The 20,739-nt window shown below is 41.1% G+C and overlaps 1 protein-coding gene across 2 annotated transcripts in view; it reads right to left on the reverse strand.

Annotated features, from left to right (window-relative positions):
* LOC122793640 (anoctamin-7-like) overlaps window positions 1–20,739 on the reverse strand; it is a 2,355,351-nt gene that overhangs the window by 167,256 nt on the left and 2,167,356 nt on the right. For both annotated transcript variants that reach the window (XM_044061850.1, XM_044061849.1), the window contains exon 20: window positions 6,649–6,791. In XM_044061850.1, coding sequence (XP_043917785.1) covers window positions 6,649–6,791 — 143 coding nt within the window. The remainder of the gene's footprint in view (window positions 1–6,648; window positions 6,792–20,739) is intronic.

A 20,739-nucleotide genomic window follows, 5' to 3' on the forward strand; every position in this document is an offset into this window, starting at 1 on the left:
GAATACTGTGATTTGTTTTATTTATCTTGTGTTTTAATTGTATTCTGCTTTTAACTGCATATTAAAACTTGAAAAGAGACCACAGCTCTATCTCTTGTGAATCAGGCAGAATTTTCTTCTCCACCCTTCCACCCGGTTACTGTAGTGTTCTTAAACACCACTGCCTTTCTAGTTGCCATCCCCTTACATTAATTTGACCATATATCTAATTTCCTCTCTGTTTTTACTGGCTTGTGTAAGCACAAAATTATAATTTTGTGAAATCACTCCCCTTCAACTACTTAAATTTATTGGCCATCCTACTGTATTCCATAGTACCAGAATACAAAAGCGACCACCCCCTTTCAATCTATCTTGCTGTTTTAAAAATAGTGACTCCCCACTAAAACTTAACATTTTAGACAGGTAAAACTTAAGTTACCTACTTTCACATCTAACTCCTCTAGTGCACACTGCAGTGCTTAGGATAAACCATTTTTTTCATCTTGCCTTTAAGCATCCCTGTGACTAGCACTTGCTTTAAAACCTACTGGAAAGCACTAGGAAGCCTTAAACTGATACAAGCACTCAGCTCTCATTGTTAATAAGGAAAAATTAATTGTAGACACTAAGCTAAGGTAAGGGGAAACAGCTATTGTACTTTACAAAAAAAAAGCACCAAACCAGGCATGTCCAAGGGTCAGGTTCCAGTGATTTCTCCTATCCACCTGGTGAATCTGGGCATACTGGGGCAATGCAGCAATTGCCTCATGTACATAGACAACCTTCTCCTCGTACCATCCAACACTACAACTTGCAAGAGATGCACTTACATAGCCAAACTGGAAGCAAAGATCTCTCCACCCAAGATTGTGCTAGACAATCAAGAGAAGAAGGTTAACACCCACACTACACCTCAAGCAACACATAGCCCTTCTAAACACACATCACCAACACCCACACATAGCAACACTAAACCCACATATGTGGAAGCCCTTAACAGTAGCCGGCCCAAGCAACAAGAACCTCCGAAGCTGAAACACAAACACCAATCCCAACCAAAGTGTCACATAGCTCACAACATAGGTTCATAGGTTCATAGGTAGATACTAGGCTATCTGCCCTAGGGCATTTATAAGCCTAGCCAGAGTGTATTTGGCTTCCGCCTCCCTATTAGATTAGCCTACTGTGCTTTTGTAAAGTAGGTCACAGAAGGTACCCTTTAAAGATTAGTTTACTGTGCCTCTGTCTAGCAGGGACACAGAAGACATCCCAGGGGTGAATTTGCGATTTCCCATCCACGCGTCCAGATTTCGCTTGAAGAGGGTCAGCGAGGGGCTATATCTAACATGAATTGGGATTCTATTCCAGAGTGAGAGGAGCCTCTGGGAAATTAATCTGTCCCTCCAGCATGTCCTATTTATTTTTGTGCTGAGGTTTAGGTCCCTGGAGCGTGTAGCTCTAAGGGACTTGGATTTTTTGAGGTGGAGCATGTCCATTAATTCTGGGTTTGACATGGCTTTGTACATCAGGCATAGATCGCCTCTGAGTAGGCGGTAAGCAACTGAGTAGAGCTGGAGTTTCTTTAGTCGAGCTGCATAGGACATCTATTTGTAGCCCATGATCCTCTTGGTGAGGTACTTTTGGGGTCTTTCCAGTTGCTGCAGGTGTCGGGTAAGGTACATCCCAAAAGGGGCATTGTATTCAATTATGGGCCTGATGAGTGATGAGTAGAGGGGCACAATGACCTCTCTTGATCTAGATGCGAACCCTTTCGTGATAAGGTGGGCTATATAGAAGGTCTTTCTAACCACTTTGGCAATGTGATTATCAAAGGAGAGATTACTATCTACGTTGGTCCCCAAATCTCTAATTACTTCTTCCATACTTAATGGATTACCACCTATGTGGTAATTTGTGGACACCTTGTTTTTCCCAAACGGGATGACTATGCATTTTTTAGCATTTAGCTTGAGGCCGTGGCTCTGGCACCAAGCATCCATCTCTGTGAGACCCTTTTAGAGGATGCTTGTGTCAGCTGGAGATTCGATTATGGCCCCCAGTTTGCAGTCATCTGCGAACTTTGTCAGCTATAATCCCCTCCATGTTAGCCTGAACCTCAGAGAAGTATATACCGAACAAGAGAGGTCCCAGAACTGAGCCCTGTGGGACGCCACTTGTAACTGGTTTGGATTCAGACATGGCACCTGCAATTCTGACCATGTGGGTTCTATTTCTGAGCCAGTTTGCAACCCATCTTGTGATATAGGGGTTGATATTTAAGCTGGTAAGCTTATTTATGATGCCCAAGTGGGGTATTGTGTCGAAGGCTTTTCCGAGGTCCAGGTAGGCTGGGTGGACTACCTTGCCCTCATCTATGGCATTGGTAACTGTTTCAAAGAAATCAACTAGGTTTAAGAGGCAAGATCTGCCCTTAACAAAGCCAAATTTGGTAGGGTCCAGTGTCTGGAGGCTCCCAATGTCTTTGTTTATGAGTTCCATGATAATATGCTCCATAGCTTTACAGACCAGACTAGTCAGGCTTATGGGGCAATAGTTTCTGGGGTCCGTTGTGGCACCACCTTTGTGGAGTGGGACCACTGTAGCTGTACGCCATTCTTTGGGTACATATCCTGTAGTAAGGCTAAGTTTGAACAGAGACTTAATGAAATGCAACCACCAATCCCAACCAAAGTGTCACATAGCTCACAACACCAGTGTGCTACCCAACAACAGCGCCTAAGGCAAGACAATGTACCCAGCACTTTAGTCATAGGTGATTCTATAGTCAGGCATACTGATGTCCCACTCACCAGGCTGGACAAGGAGAAAATTACAGTCATTTGCCTGTCGGGTGCCAGGATCCGCCAATAACTCAAGTCACTCCACAACAAGTACAAATATGACTCTGTCATTGTCCATGTTGGAGTGAATGACAAGAGATGTACCTCCCTGGACTACAACCCTATCCCTGAGTAGCATCCTGCCTTCGCCCAGAATGATACCACAGTATAAGGACAAAATGATTGACTTCAACAATTGGCCAACTTCTGGTGTCATTCAAATGGGATCCAGTATCTGTCTGCCTGGGATGACATGATTGACAGACCACGATGCTTTACAAAGCGAACAAACCAGAATTCTGCAAAGAGAGCAGTCCCAATAGATACTCGCAAGTCAAGTCTAACGTTCAAACAGTTTATTAAAACATGCAACGTTTTCGTTGCTCCTGCAACTTCTTCAGAAAAATAGACCACGATGCTTTGCCAGAGATGGTCTGCACCTGTCACCCCTGGGATTCAGGTTACTGGCTAAGGCTCTTGCCACCCCTATAGCAGCTTTTTTAGGCAAAGTTCAAAGGACAAAACCACCACCATAACAGGTACAAGCAAAATCTGAAGGTAATGCTACTCAATGCTAGAAGTCTAAACCTCAAAATGCACTCTCTTGAGGCACTCCTAAAAATGGAAAAATTCGATATCTGTGCAGTAACTGAGACCTGATTCAAAGCTCCAGGGAGCACCCCTGCAATATCAGGCTACAACTCTTACCACACTTTTCGGCCACCAAACCAGGACAGAAACACTAAAGATGGAGGAGTAACCATATTCACCAAGGATATTCACAACACCAGGCTAGTTGCCCAACACAATGCATCTGAAATTCTCCAGGTGCAACTAACACTAGGTAAAACTGCAATCCAAATTGTAGCTTGCTACAGATCCCACACCATGCCCCAAGATTCTCACTACACCTTTCTAAACATACTGGAAAATATTAAGATACAGCCAAACACCCTAATACTGGGTGATTTCAAATACCCTGCCATTAACTGGGAAAACTACTCGTGTACCAACACCTTTGCCCAACAGTTCTTGGAATTCATAAATTTTAACGCCCTTTATCAACTAATCCTTAGTCCCACCAGGGGCTACAATATCCTAGACCTGGTCATTGCCAACATGGGAAATCAATGCTCCACACCTATGGTCACCCCCTCGTTGATCAGGTCTGACCATAAGCTAATCACCCTGGACATCCACATCCCACCCCCACCACCCAGTAAGGAAACCTCCGTAAAACAACTTCTCCAAAGCCAACTTCATGCTACTCAAGTCAGAAATGACAAACTTCATGACACCCATGCAGACAGGAACTGAATGTTCGACTGATGAATCCTACACTAAGGCACTGTACGAGCACATCCACTCGTGCATGAATCATACCATCCCCAATAGAACCAAAATGGTCTCCTCCAAAAAAAGGAAGCCAATCTGGTGGTCCCTTCCCATAAATAAACTTTACAACAAAAGGAAGAAGCTGTTGCAGAAAAGAGGAAAATCCCAGAATGCAAAAACTCCCTTACCAGCCTCAGTAAGAAGTTGATATCCCTCAAAAAACCTCCAAAGCTAGTTACGAAAATAAAGATTCCAAAGACAACCACAAGGCATTCTATAGCTATGTCAAGAATCTAAATGGCAATGCTCAGATCTCTTCTGAGCTACAACAGAATGGCATTAAATATACTGATCCCAAGGATATTGCCAATATCCTGGTAGAGGGATTCAGTGCAAACTTCACCCCCCTCTTACCCCCTAAAGGGCCAATCTCAATACCGAAAGATTGCCAAATTCCGGTAATAATGGCCACAAAGGTAAAAAATGCACTCTCCAAAGCTAAGACTACAGCTTCCATGGGATCAGGCAACATCCCAGTCTGTGTACTACATGAACTACAAAATGAACTGGCATCTCACCTAAGTGTCATGTCATCATAGCCATACCTCAGGCTTCATGCCCACTGAGTGGCACACAGCTACAGTTATCCCACTCCACAAGGGGGGATCCACCTTGGATCCCGGGAACTACCACCCCATCAGTCTGATGAGCCTGATCTGCAAGGCTATGGAACGTATTATCATGGAACATATAAACAAAGACATTGGCAACCTTCAAACACTGGACCCCATGCAGTTTGGCTTTGTGAAGGGCCGATCTTGTCTCCTGAACCTGATTGGCTTCTTTGAATCAGTCTCCAGAGCTGTGGACAAGGGTAAGGTGGTCCACACAGCTTATCTGGACCTCACCAAGTCCTTCGACACTATCCTCCACACTGGAATCATAGATAAACTTACTAAGCTGGGCATTAATCCCTACATCACTGGATGGGTTGACAACTGGCTTACTGACAGAACCCACACTGTAAAAGTAGCCAACTCCAAATCCAGCTCCAGACAAGTGACAAATGGAGTACCTTAGGGTTCAGTCCTGGGACCTCTCTTGTTTGACATCTACTTCTCTGAAATACAGGCCAACACTAAGGGACTCTGGCTAACAAAATTCGCAGATGACTGCAAACTGGGAGCCATTATTGAATCCCCAAATGATGTGGATATTCTACAAAAGGCCCTTACAGAAACAGATGCTTGGTGCCAGAGCCATGGGCTCAAGCTCAATGCCAAGAAATGTATAGTTATCTCCTTAGGGAAAAAACATGTAACTGTGAATTACCACATAGGTGGCAGTACACTAAACACCGAAAGTGTGATAAGAGACTTAGGGACACAGGTGGGCAGTGGTCTCACCTTCGAAAACCACATTGCCACAACAGTCAGGAAATCCTTCTGTGTGGCACACTTCATCACTAAGGGCTTTTCATCCAGCAAAAAGGAGGTCATTGTACGACTGTACTCATCCCTCATTAGACCCATTATAGAATACAACACCCCGTTTGGTATGTACCTCTCAAGACATCTGCAACAACTGGAAAGGCTGCATAAATACCTCACTAAAAGAATCACAGGCCAAAAACAGATGCCCTATGCTGACCATCTAAAAAAACTCCACCTATACTCTGTTGCATATCGTCTACTCAGAGGTGATCATGCTTAACATAAAAGGCCATGTCAAACCCAGAGCTGTTGTACATGCAACACTTAAAGAAATCCCAATCCCTCAGAGACACACACTCCAGGGAACTAAACCTTGTCATCACAATGAACAAAACATGCTGTAGGGATAGATTCCTGACCCAGAGACTCCCCAGACTCTGGAGTAGACTGCCCATACATGTCAAGCAGAATGTCTCTTTGGCCCTCTTCAAAAGGAACCTTGATGATTGGATGGGAGAAAGGAAATTCACTCCGGGGATCACATCAGTCGCCCTGCTAGACAGGTGTCCAGGGAAGTAAATACAGTGGGAAGAAATAGCCAGGGAATTGTTATGATTAGGCTTGTACAGGCCCTAGGGCCGATAGCCTAGTGCCAACCTATGAACCTACGAATAAGATGTTTCTGCTAATTCCTAATTTAGTTTGCTCTTTCTTAACAATGAAAAGATAACGATTCCTAGAAAAGGAATGTTGCTGTGTGATCATTTTTTACAATATTATACTGCTGTTAGGGGAATTAGCTACACCTGTCACTTAGCTGAAGCATGTACATGTGCATTTGGGGCAAACATTGCATTATTATTAATGTATACATGGCAGATGGCAACTCTGCTTTGTTCATTTTCTGTGAGTCTTTCACCGTCATCAAAACAAACACAACAGCGATGATTAAACATAACAGTAAAACTTTACAAGAAGTGGAGAATTGTTCATTCCTAGAAGTCTTTTAGGACAAACTCCTTCACATGTAAAAGGCACAACCTCGTGTTCACTCTTACCTGCACATGGTGTGGTTACTTGCTGTGTAACTGTGTGGTGAATATGAAAGTGTGAAGTTCACATATCCGTGCAAGTTATGGTCATACTCATACTGATAGAGCAGGCGCGGAAGAAACTCTGAGGTAAATGCAATCAGAAAAGCCTGAAAAGGATGAAGAAAAAATGTTTACTTCGCAGTTCTTTTAAAAGAATTTCTTAGAGTCACCAGAAAGTGTACCTTTCATGCATGTGATAGCACTGTTAGCACTTCAACACAGGTAGTGTCAGTGAGTATATAAATATCATGACAGTATTACATACCAATGATACCCTTCACTGGATTACCTTAATGAGAAAAAATATGAATTCTAGCAGAAAATGAAGATTTCTTGTTTAGGTTATTGGTTCCTCTACTCCATTAATAATAGCTTTAACCAGCAGCTCATTTCTGCATGCATCACTTCCATGCCTTATGTTGGTCCCCTACATTTTTGGATTGCGCCACTGATTTCAGTATTACAGTGACTTTTGCAAGGCTGAGTCAGCCATCCTCTCTTTTTTTTTGAAAATGCTGCCTTTTATCTCATCTTTCTACCTTGCATCTTGAGTCTCTGTTCTCTTGTTCTTGTATATCTCTTTTTTATAATATGGTAACTGTCCCCAGTTAACCACACCTTTTTAGGTGCTCAGATGTTTTCATTATATCTCCTTCCCCTGCTTCATTTCTTCATGACTCTACATAGTAAACTCTTCTAATATCTCTTCTTATGGCCACTGTTGAGGGAGATGCAACATTTCTGTAAGCGGTTCTAAGCTACGTCTATATTGTCTTTATCTTTGCAAATATTTAACTTACTCATTTCTGAACTGATCCTCATGGACCCATTTCAACAATGGCCCAATCTATAAAGGCAATGGTAAATAAAACATATTTTGACCTATTTTGGAGTAACCAGTCTACTAGCATGTTTCTGGGCTATTGGGGAAGCCTGGAGTGCCAAAAGAAAACCCATCAGACTGAGGGAAACTTCAACAAAACAGTGCCTAGAAGTAGATTGAACCCTACGATAGTGCTGAGGTATCGATTTTAAGCAGGGAGCCACTCTCCTTCCCACTGATATGTCTAGAAATGTTTGTAATGCATATGAGTGCTTAGAATGTATGGCAGGGGATAAGTACTTATATTCTGTTGTGGGGGCTCTTCTTTTGCAACCCACCATCTACACTGCATCTTTGTAGTATACTGCCTGTTATATTTAAATCACCTGATTTAACTGGTTCAAAGATCCTTTGTATATTTGCTGTTTCTGCTTGTTTGTCTCTCTAGTAATGATCTGTTTGTTTCCTGAACTACTTTTTCAGGCATTACTTTGCACTTGTTTGCACTGAATCCAGAATTTCATGTTTTAGATCATTGTTCTGGTTTCATTAGGTCCCAGCTCATAGTTTTCTTACACTTTCTGTGAATTACATTTGTTTGCATGTATTTGTCTTTAACAAAGAATGAACATAGATTCTATCTAGACCAGGGTGAACAACAGGTGGCCCTAGATCCACAATCCAGCCCATAGAAGCATTTTACCTGTCCCTCGTTATGTCCTACATTATACTGTTTTGAATGGACAGATACATGTTGGACATAGTAATATGGCTCCGCAAACCTTGCGGATTATGCTAAGTGGCCCCTAAACTGTTTGTTTAGACTCCTGGCAATGAGCAGTAATACCTTCAAATTTCCTTGGGTAGATTTCTCTATGCTGTAAGTTTTGTCAATTTAGTATTGCCTAAAAAGGCTCTATATGGGAGGGCAATGCTTTACCCAATATTCAGAAACCTAGGGGGAACAGATGCATGACAAAAAAATGTGGTTTGTTAACCACATCCTTCCATATTAACAAATACTGTATCTCCTAGAATGACACCAAAAATGAAGCCAATTAAAGTCAGTTATCTTCTGTTCATATTGTGACATCATCCTTGTAAAGGTAAGTCAAAGGTGTCTGCAATGCACATAAGCATTCTACAGCAGTAAATTATCTAGCATGTTTTTGTAAAGTGGGAACAAATTAGAGCAATTGAAGAGATTTTATGCAGACACAAGAAAGTACAGTGGTGTAAAATCTTACCATAACCGTAGATGTACTTCTCTTCACTGTTGCAGCATTCTTTCCAATAGGGAGAATGCAAAACTTCAGGAAGAAGATTGGTAAAAGGAAGGGCCAGCAGAGCTCTCTAGAAAGCCATGGAGAATGGCCCCGGCAAAGACAGCTCTAGCCCAAAAATCACATCCAGTTTATAGTGCTTAGTAAAGGTATGCACAAAAGTCCAGGTTGCTGCCTCAAAAATAGAATTAGTATCCAAACCTTTGAAAAAAAGCAACAGAAGAAGCCACAGGTCTAGTGGAATGAGCCTTACAAGAAGAAGGAAGGCTCTTCCCATTTAAAGAATAGTAAAACGAAATGGCTTTAGATATCCGAGAAGAAATGGTTTGCTTCAAAACAGCGAGACTTAAGGACCTATGATGAAAAGAAACAAAAAGCTGTTCAGATTTATGAAAAGCTTTAGTCTTATCCAAATAATATATGTGTTGTCTATGGAAATCCAAAGTGTGCAAAACCTTCTCAATAGCAGACTGTAGAGAGGGGGAAAAGTGGGCAAATGAATAGACTGATTGAGAAACAATTCATTAAGCACCCTGGGAATAAAAGAAGGATTAGTACGAAAGAACACCATGTCCTTATGGAAAACTAAAAATGGAGGAACAGCCATAAGGGCTTGCAGCTCAGACACTCATCTTGCAGAAGTAAGGGCCAAAAGAAAAACAGTCTTCCAAGAACAATGCAGTAAGGAAGCTAAAGCAGCAGGCTCAAAAGAAGCCAGAGTCAATTTTTCCCCAAGAAACCTAAGCTAATGCTTCTCACCTCAAAACGTTGCCAAAATCAGAAGCCATCTTTTACCATAAAGTCAGTAAATAATACTGACATTGAAACTATAACTCACAGTAAACTTCTAGGTGTTATAATAGATGACAATCTCAAATATGACCACCACATACTGCACACCATTAAATCTGCACACCAGAAACTAGGCTCCCTTTATAGGATCAATGGATTCCTTACAGATAATGCAGAAAAAAATCTAGCCACCACCTTCTTACTGCTGACTCTCCTATATGCTGCTCCTATCCTAACAAACATAAACTAATAGTCAAAGAAAGAAACTTGCCACCTGCTACAATAAAATAGCTAAATTTCCACCAGTTTCCCTCATAGGACCCACCATTGTCTTAGCTTAAAGCAATTAAACTAGTTCAGCCGCACAACTGTCCAACATATTCACAACTAATTGCAGCACACAAATTCATTCATCACCCAGAAAAATGCCTTGCACTGCAAAATTTATTACTACCCTACTGTCCAGCAAGGGACCTCCATTCTAGTAACAATTTTTTATTCTTTACAAATAAGTCAAATAATGTTGCAGGAGACTCCCTGTACTCCAAATGCATTGCTAAACTCTGGAATAGTACCCCCATGCAAATAAAACTCTTTGATAAACTCAGTAGTTTTAAACCACTGCTTAACGAACATCTTAACCAATCCTGATCCCGTACATGCTCATCACAAGTTTAAAACGTTATGTTCACTGTATGATACTCTCCAAATACTCCCCTTAAATCTAATATTCTCAACCTCTTACTGAAATGACAAAACTATTTTTACACATAACTTCTGCCTCTACAATCCACTAAGTTGCATGTGTGCTTTCTCTTTAGTAACTTCCATCTCTGTAAAATCTTAGAATGTATAAATGTAACTACTGTTTGTGTATAAATGTAAATAGAAATACACAACTACTCTGTGTTTGACTGGAACCTAGTATAATGCAATGTAAGCAAATGGAGTTTTTCTCACCGGGCCTCAGCTAAAAATGGGCATTACCCAGTCAGACTTTCCTGGTAAACAAAGACAAATCAATCAATCAATCAATCAATTAATTAATTAATGTCCCAGGAAAGAGGGATAGGCTTCCTGGGAGGCCTAATGTGAAGGATGCCTTTAAGAAACTGTTTGACCTTAAATCTAAAAGGCTAAAATGGAAGTCAAAGGTAGAGAAAGGTAGAGACAGCTGGTAGATGGGCCTTAATAGAAGAATATGCCAACCCAGCAATGAGCAATTCACACAAATAAGAGAGAACCAAAGGAACATCCACAGTAAGTGGATCCAGATTAAGAGAAAGATACCAAACAGAAAACCTCTTCCATATGGAAAAGTAAAATTTTTAGTGGTGGGTTTCCTAGCCTCCTGCAGGACATGAATTTCATCCACAGAAAAAAGGAGTTTGTAGGTGATCAAACCACTATCACCCACAATGTCAGTTGAAGAGTGGAGAGGTGGGGTTGGATGACAAGTCCCTTGCCTTGTGTGAGTAGGTCCACCCTGTGAGGTAACTTGTGATGACTGCCCTTGGCAAGATGCAGAAGAAGAGAGAACCACTGCTGTCTGGGCCAAAAGGGAGTCACAAGCAAGATTTTAGGAGCATCCTGTTTTATCTTGAACAGGACATTTGGAATGAGAGGAAGGAGAGGGAAGGCATAAAGAGACATCCTCTTCCAAGAAAAAGAGAGGGCTTCCACCTTCCAAGCCACAGGGCATGGGATTGTGGCACAAAATAGAGGAAGTTGCCTGTTCAGAGGGGAGGCAAATAGATCTACTTGAGGAGTACTCCAATGGTGAACAATGTCCAGAAACACATCCCTTTGAAACATCCACTCGTGGGATTGTGTCATGGACCTGCTCAGAGAATCTGCCCCTATGTTCTGAGGGAATGTAAACTGCCTGAAGGGTCACTTGATACTGGATAACCAGCTCTCAAACCTGAAGGCTAACCTGCAAAGGAGATAAGACCCAGTCCCCCCTTGCTTGTTGACATATCACATCACTATGGTATTGTCTGTGAGAATCTTGAGGGCCCCTTGGAAGTAAAAGAGAATGAAAATCCTGAAGAGCCAGCAGAAGAGCTCTCATCTCTTTGACACTGATGTGGTCTTTCTTTAGAGGACGTGACCAAAGGCTCTGTACCTTCAGAGGGCCAAAGGAGCCTCCCTTTCTCACATCCAAATATCTGTGAAAAGTTCCAGAGAGGGGGGATTGGAGTTTGAAAAGGAAACCCTGGGTTGAGGGAGAACTGATGAATCCATCACTGAAGCTTGAGGCGTGGAATAAGGAATAGGAAATCTAGAGGATGGGAGAGCTGAAGCCAAACTGACTTTAGAAACCACAGCAGCTTTCTCATGTGGAGCTTGGCTAGAGGGAGCATAGGAATGGTGGAAGCCATTTAACCCACAGCCCTCAGAAATTCTCTGGCTGTGACTGAAGCCAGAGGAAGAAGGGATCAAAAGAAAGCAATGAGAGTTAAGTCCTGGGGAGGAGGTAGGATGCAGGCATTGGAACAGTCTGGATTCTACATCCCAGAAAAACATGATCCTGAGAAGGAGTCAGGAATGGCTTCTGGTAATTTACAATATATCCCAGGCTTTGCAGGAAAGAAATGGTAAAGTGTAGATGCTGAAGTAAGATCTCTTGAGAGGAGGCTTGAATAAGCAAGTCGTTCAGATAGAGAAAGACCTGTATCCCCCTTAGCCTGCAAAAAGCAATCACAGCAGTGAAGCATTTGATGGCGACCCTTGGGGAAGTAAAGAGGCCAAAGGGTAAGCAGAGAGCTGAAAATGCCAGGAATCAACAGAGAAATAAAAAACTTCCTGAAAAGAGGATGAATAGGAATGTATAGATAAGCATCCTTGAGATCCAGGGAAGCTATAAAAGTCTGAGGTAGTAGAAGAGGAAATAAGGTTTGAAGGAAAAGCATCTGAAAGGAAGGGACCTTCAAAAAAGTATTTAGCTGCGAGAGATCTAGAATGGGTCTCCAGGTGCCTTCTTTCCAGGGGACGAAGAACATTCTGGAATAAAACCCCTTCCCCTCTGAGGAGTTGGAAACTCTTAAACTGTTACTTGAGCCAACAGGCCCTGAAGCACCTTTGGAAACAAGGGCAGTTGTTCCTGAGGAGACTGAGGAATGCCCAAAAAGGGGGGAAGAATTATGGAAAACACCCAGGAGACTTGGTTGAATTTTTACCCAAAGAGGAAGGGACAGGGAAAGACGTCATGAAACAGGAATGTAACTGAGAAGAACAGGATAGTCAGACAGCAACTGGTTTATCAGGAAAAGGAGGCGTCTGAGTAAAAGGGGTTTGGGTAGCCTTAGCACGGGGAGCCCTTCTACCAGCCTTTTTACCTTTGAGGGAAGGGCAAGACTTTCTGTGGAGAAAAGGAGGCATACTAGGATAATTCTTCTGAAACTTGGGCACAGGGGAAACAAAACTGTGCTTCAACTCCTGTAGGGCCTTGCCCTTTTCTTGCATGGACTTAAAAAAATCTGTAGTACCAGCACCAAACAAATGTTTATTATCCAGAGGAGCATCCATCAGTTTAGCCTTGATATCATCAAACAAAGGCTGAAGTCTGAGTCAGGAATACCTCCTCAAAACAGACCAAAAAGCAGTGGCCTAAATGAAGCATCAGCTGCATCATAGCTGCATTTAATGGAGTGGCAATCTACTTGGGAAGACGTCCCAAGCAAAGCAAGAGCAGAGGCCTTACCTTCAGAATCAGGCAGATCAGAAATAGCCTGATAGGCTTGAGGAAGAACAACCAAAACATTCCTAGTCATGTTTGTCTGACAGTTAACATCCCTAAAGGCTACAGAAGCAGAAGTATACACCTTCTTACCCAGCCTCTCCACGGTTCTGCTATCCTTATCAGATTGTAGCAATTTAGTGGAAGTCAACAATTTGGACAGCATATCAGAAAAACACTGACACCACAGAGGGGTCAGCTGAGGGACACATATAGAAACTTGCAGTCCTCATGCAATTTATAAATCCTATCATCTTTTTGTGTGCAAGGGGTTAAGAATCAGAAGCCTGAGAAGTCATAGAAAAGACATCCAGCAAGGCAGCAAGAACCGAAGGAAAAGCAAAGGTCCAAGTAGACTCCATTTGCAAAAGCTCTTAGTATCTCTTCTGAACATCAGACACTTGAGCACAGTCCCATTTTTAAAATGCCATCATTCTAGAAACAGTACCACCAAATGAAATCTACTCAAAAGGAGAGTCAGGACTGATAGATTCTTCTTCCTCAGAACCAGAGTAAAGCGGTGATGATCTGGGAGGAATAAGTCAGGAACTCTTCATCAAAATCAAAAGTATCTTCCTCAGAAGAGTCCTGCTCCCTAGGCCTCTTTAGAGGGATAGAAGGGGGGGGGGGGGACAGAAACACCCTGTGGAGATTTGAGAGCCATAAGGCATTAAACAAATCTTGAATGAAGGTCTGCCATTCATTTTGAGTCTGAGGATCTTTGGCAGCAGGTGAAATACGTTTAGTTTTCTGCTTCTCTTTGAGTGGGATGTCAGCCATAAAAAAATTTGGAGGCTCTGACCTCTGACAGCTCTAAATAATGATAGTAGAGACCGCTTCCCTAACTAAATTTTGAGGAACCCCCTCAAGGCCCTAGCCACGGTTTCCCCTGTACATCTGAAGCAAATATCTGCAAAACCTCCATGGATTTGTGAAGTGTCAGATCCATGTGTGCCTCCGAAGGGGTCACATGAGAGGAATCTCAGAAAGAAACAGGACACTCCTCCAGGCTTTCATCAGCCTCGGGAGAAATGTCTGTTGGAGGTGGTATAGCCAAAGAATCAGACCTAACTTTCTCTGCCTTTTTTTTCATAGACGGCTAGCCCTCGGGCCAGGAAAAGCTTTCCATGGTATCCTTAGCCAACAATTTAAGTCACTGGTTCTCAAGATAAAATTGCTAGGTAAGAAAGCCAACTCCTTAACATCTGAAGGATAAAGAACTGGCAAAACTCACAAGGCATAAGGTCGTGAGAAGCATCTAAACAGAACAAACACTGTTCATGATGATCTTTATGGAGAATCTGTCTCCAGAACTGGCATTTCCCCTTTATAGATAACATGAAACCCATCAACCTGATTACAAGACAAACAAAAGATAAAAACAAACCCCCCAATTGACACTTATCTGAAGTGTTAGAACAAATAGAGAAATGGACGTTCAGTCCGACGATCAAAGATGGTATTTGGATTGGCGGCAAAGAAGTTCTGAAGATGGTACATCCAGACATCACCATATGCCCTATGCCATGCACAGGGAGCATACCTGTGACATACAGTGTACTCTTTACAACCAAAAGGCTTTGGTATACTGGTCAGACATTGAGCTGCCCTTGGCAGGGGATCCCTATTGTAAAGAATACTGCAACAGTGATATGGAAGGATATCATGTAATACTGACAAAGGCTACAAGGAGAACACAAGAATGACCCCCCCAGGACAGGATTTAAAAAGAAGAAACTTAATAACTGAGTTACGATGCGTATTTATTATCTGCATATGATGTGTGTGGCATTCATAACACAGAAATTAAAAGTAAGAAAAAATGCAAAATGCTAACAAAATTCTTAAACATTATAAACAAATGTCCTTAATCAAATGCTGGCAGAATAAAAATATTGATCTAGCTAGTCCGCTCAGTTATTAAAAATGAGATCCTAAATTTCCTGCATCCATTGTGCTGCTTACTGTTATGCCTTCTTTTCTACCTGTGTCATGCCCTGATGAATGATTCACTGTCCTACACATTCTGAGACCTTGTGTCTTCTGTCTATAACTGCCTCTCTCAAGAAGTCCTTGTGTTTTTTGACAATGTTCTGTTCTCTCATCATCTTTGAAACTCAGCCCTATTTTTCTCATGTCCCAGTAATCATCTAGTGTACCTATAAGATTTCCCCTCCTTCCACGTTTGCCTCTAGTAAGTATAGTCCTGAGCTGCCAAGCTTCTCTAACTCTGTGATTCTCATCCTTAATCTCTCTCTCTCTCTCTCTCTCTCTCACTCTATCTCTCACTTTTTAGTCTACAGAGCCGGCCCTAGTATTCCAACTGCGGTCTCATTAGTTTCTTGTAAAGTAAGTATCCTCAGATCCCTCTCCATGAAGTCTATAATTATTGTTATGGATTCCAATATTCTGCCAGTTACAGGAAATGCTTCTTTGCTTTGTTCCTGGTGACTCATTTCTACAATGTGTTTTTAACCCAAAGCTTCTTTCCTGACCAGTTCACAGCAATCACTTATTCCAATATATTAAGTTTTTGCTTCTATGGTAGTGTTCTCTTCCATACTTTGGTGTTAAATCTCAGTTGCCATGAGTCTGATCAGGCTGCTAGATTCTTTAAACTACATTTCAAGCTTTCTCCTACCAGTACCACTCTCCACAATTAGACAGATACAGCAAAGGGGTTATTCTTTTTCTCCATCCTTAATGTTACATCAGATACATATAGAAAGGAAGACAGAAAGGAAGGAAAAAGGCAGTAGACCCCCAGGACCAAACTGCACAGCACACCACAGTAACCTCAGAATTCTTAGATAGTTCCTTTACTATAACTCTCTGTTTTACTCTCCACCCTTGTCCTAATCTAGTTAGTTGTATTTTCTCCAGTCCAAGCCTTTTTCGGTATTCCCGTGATTTGCTATGCAGGACAGAGTCAATTGCATTCTTGAAACCTATAGATACTACATCTTCTGGATATTCCCCATTATCTGGACTTATAACAAGATAATGTCTGCTTCACGGATTTTTTAAAATCTTTTTTATCATAAAACAGTGCTGCATTTTGTTGTAGAGAATACCGACCTCCAAAATTTTGGCCAGTCTCTCCTTCAAGATCTTTTCCATGGCCTTTTTCCATCAATGAGGACAGGATGACCAGCTTATGATTTCTTTTTCATGCAGGAGCTGCCCTATGGAAATACTTTTGTCATTTACTACTCCCCTCATTTTGAACTCTCTGTTGAAAAGTAATGTGGCAGACTCCATCAGCATCCAGCATTGCTGAAGTATCTGTTGAACATTAGGGTCGAGAGAGATGCTTATCTCTGACAGAGGCAAAATTACTCAGGAGAGAGCAATTCTGGTGACTCAAACAAGAGGCTGATCCAAGGTTTATTGCTTTTTTTTTTAAGTAGGCTATGCTTCATGCTGTCATAACCTCTTTTAGACCTGATTCTGTCCAGCTCATAAAGTCACAGAGCGATCTCAGAAGTGCTTTTTGGGACATTCATTGTGAGTTACACAAAATGAAGCCAAAAGCCAAATCAGTTGATTGGAATTTTGCTGCTGCACAGGCTTGTCTGGTCTATAGGGAGGAGTGTCTGGCCATTAATATACCCATTTTACCACAGGCAATAGCAAATGCTTTTACACATTTACAGTCTAACAATGCATTTAAAATCAGGTTATGCTAATGGTAATTCCTATAAGCAAAAATCCAGATCCCTCATTAAATGACGTATGGCCTATATATACTTAATTAACCTTGACCTCAAGATTTTTGCCAAAGTGTAGGGTGAAAGGTTGAAAAAGGATATGAGTAATTTGATTTCCAAGGGTCAGGTTGACTTTGCTAAAGGCAGGGAGGAAGTTGATAATTAGTTTAATTTAGCCATCCTTGTACATAAATTTGGACACACTCAGTAGAGGACAGAAGTTGTATTCTTTGGTATTAAGAAGGGATTTGACATGGTTAACTGGAACTTTTTATTTACAACTCTTAAATATAGAAACTTAGACCAGCAATTCATTGTTTGGATGAGATAAATATATGTTGAGCCTTCTTTTAGTGCCCGGCTTAATGGCGGCCTCTCTTCCCCTGGTTTCCTAAGAAGAGGTATGAGACAGGGTTGCCCCCTTTCACCTAGTCTTTTTCTCTTGGTGATGGAGGAGCTAACGCAAAAGGTGAGGCAGATACTTGCTGCTCAGGCTAGATTTAATGGCTCTCTTCAATCTTTTATGATGTTTGCAGATGACTGCATCCTCTTGAGCTCTAATTTACCCACAGTTATGGAGACATGCCTACGTGTTTTAACTTCTTTGGGGCAGTTTTGGGACTTAGTGCAACTGTAACAAGTCAGTTATTGTTAAATGTGGTATTAACAATTATATTCTAGATAATACATCTATTCTTGTAAAACAGAAAGCTAGATATTTCAGTATGACAGCTATGTCTACACTGAAAGATACCTTAGAATCCAATGTGCAGGAACTAGTGTTACACCCAAGATCAAGAATTTCCAAACATTGTATGAGAAAACCAGAGTTGTCCAATCTGTTGTTCTCTCACATATCCTTTATATAGTGATAAATCTGCCACATCACCCACCATAGTCTGCATTCAACACTTAATTAATTCTGCCATGCTGAGATAAAGGGCAGAGGATAGTCATTTCCAGAGCTTGTCTTCCAAAGTTTAATGAGGAATTGGTATTTACAACTTGAGTACTTATTTGATAGTCTCTCAACGTAGGACTGATTTTGAGGAAAGCCAAAAAGGATTTGGTAAACACGCTCAGTCAAGAGTACACATGTGATGATTATCCTTGTGATACAACTCAAGACTGGATACATAAGCTGTTCCATGAAGTTATGACAAACAGTGGCTTAGGTTAGTGGGGGAGTCGTACTGAGATAATATGGCATCACCCTGAAATAAGGAACACTTTGAATCAGACAGTTAGATCAAACTGGTCTTTCAAAGGAATCCTAGCATGAAAAAATGTTTTAGATCCCGCCTTGAAATCCATGAGATGACTAAACTCAGAATTCCAGTTGAGCATGAATGAATGGTTTATTTACTGGTAGACTGGACAGATTTAGGCCAAGAAAATCTACCCATCTGAGAAGTCAAAGAGAGTCCTCCCTTGGGGTAAATGTATTTCGACCCATTCAGGTAAAATTGGTTTTAGTATACAAGGACTTATGGGGCCCCAAAGCTCTTGCCCTAAAGCATCTGGTCTGTAGTCACTGGAAAATCAGGCATGGGTGGAAATGACCAATCAGCAATAGGAATGTGGATGGAAAGCCTTGAGGAAGCTTAATAGAAGGCTCAGATACTAAGACCAGCAAATATGTATTATATTTCAATGGTACTATACCCAGAAAAGACAGCTTATAATGGGATTGAAGATGGATATTAGGTGCTGTAGGAATGACCAAGACGAGGCCGATAATCTGTACATGCTTTGGGACTGTCTGTTATTAAAGAACTTTCTTAGTCAGAAATTAGCTAGAGTTCTTTACCTGCCCCCCCCCCCCCCCCACCAAACAAAAAGAGTACATTGCAAATTTTGGATCTTTGGTGTTGATCCCCACAATAGACATACTAGCTTAGGTTTTAGCTATTGTGGTTAAGCTCTTGGGGGCCGGAGCCTGGAACCAAAAGTTGACATCATCACTGTACTATCTGAATAATCTTTTTAACCTACATGTAGGGAATATAATCTATTATTTAAAGAATGCCGATGCCTCATGTAGCCTCTCCCATTCTGGCAATACGTTTTAGATAATTATGAATGCTAGGAACTCCATAAAGTTTTATCTGGGCCTGTATTTATCTGTCAAATATATTCCAATTTTTCTGCTGGGTTTGTAAATATTGTACTGTATATAGCTGTATGTTATTATATTTGTGAAGCTGAGAGTTGATTGTTTTTTCTTTGCTAGTATAATTCAATTAAATTCAGTTTAAAGGAAGTATCTGTTGAGCATTTCTATGGTAGAATCTGTCAGTACTCAAACAGTGATGAATTATCTTTTGAAGAGTTCTGTGGTAGAATCTGTCAGTCCTCCAGCACTGTTGAAATATTCCTCACCACATCAATAAGGAGAAGTCCTAGCAACCGAGAGCAAGCACACAAGAAACCGAAAAATAGATGATACCTTAATCCACGATAAAAACACTTCTTTATTGAAATGACAAACGTAACGTAAAGCGCTTTTCGTCTCACTAATACTGAGACTTCCTCAGACAAAAAAATGTACCACATCTCCTTATAAACCCAACCCAGTTGTTAATTGACACTTTTTACATTAATTAATTTAATTAGTAAAAACAGTTTCAAAATAGCGGCTTTGTAACTTGATGTAAAACAGTATTGCATTCATGTTTACATTTGCGTGACCAGATATAAAGCTTTAAACGGTTCCTCGACTTCTGAACATTAACACAACCACCTAAATATTAATTTGAGCTTTTTTAAACTAAAAAAGTAAATTTGTTACATCCCGTGCATCCGCTAACTGAGATGCTGTATTAAATGCTTGTGTTACCTATCTATCCTTGGTTAGGTTATTCTCACAACTCTTTCACTTCATAAAATATCCAAGTGGGGAAAATGCTTTGAATATTTAAGCAGAAGTTTAACTAAATAGTTAAGCCTGTTTTGGAGTTGCTGACTAGTTATTCCACTCCACTTCCACCTTTCCAGTTGCGAGTAGACGTCACACAACCTCATAGTGCAGCCCACATTTAAAGCAACCATGCACTGATATTAGTGAACTCCGTTGTATACGATTCCTTACAAATACCAAAACCTGAATGGAAATGTGAATATTTAAACCCATTGCAATCAAGTTTTTAAATGAAAATCAATTAAACTATATAAATTTAAACTTCTAAATATATACAATAAATAAACAAAATAAAACAAAATAAAACTGTTGAAATATCTTTTGAGCAGTCCTGTGGTAGAATCTGTCAGTACTCCAGCATTGATGAAAGCTCTTTTGAAGAGTTCTGTGGTAGAATCTGTCCATACTGTCATTCTTTCAGTACCATGGGGACAGTTACCTATGTGGGACCCTGTTTAGTCTACTGTTAATACTGGTAGTACTTTCTTCAGCAGCTTTTCATTACTAGGGCCATTTATCTCCCTGCCCTGTTTCTTCTTTTCTAATGCCAGTTCACTATTCTCCTGTTTTTTGTAAACAATGAAACTAAATATTTTTCAGTCTCTGCCTCCACCCTAGCTTCCTTGTACCTCTCTCTTCTTCCTGGTAAGACCATATCCCATGCCCCACTTCTTCCTGTTCTTTCCCTTAGCACCCGAAAAAAGCATACTACCAACCTAGAATCCCTTGATCCTGTCCTTTTCTAGTCCTACCTTTTCCTTCTCACCTCATAGACTATCATCCTT

This window comes from Protopterus annectens, chromosome 2.part0 (genome assembly GCF_019279795.1).
Source record: "Protopterus annectens isolate FY-2018-M chromosome 2.part0, PAN1.0, whole genome shotgun sequence".
NCBI lineage: Eukaryota > Metazoa > Chordata > Ceratodontiformes > Protopteridae > Protopterus > Protopterus annectens.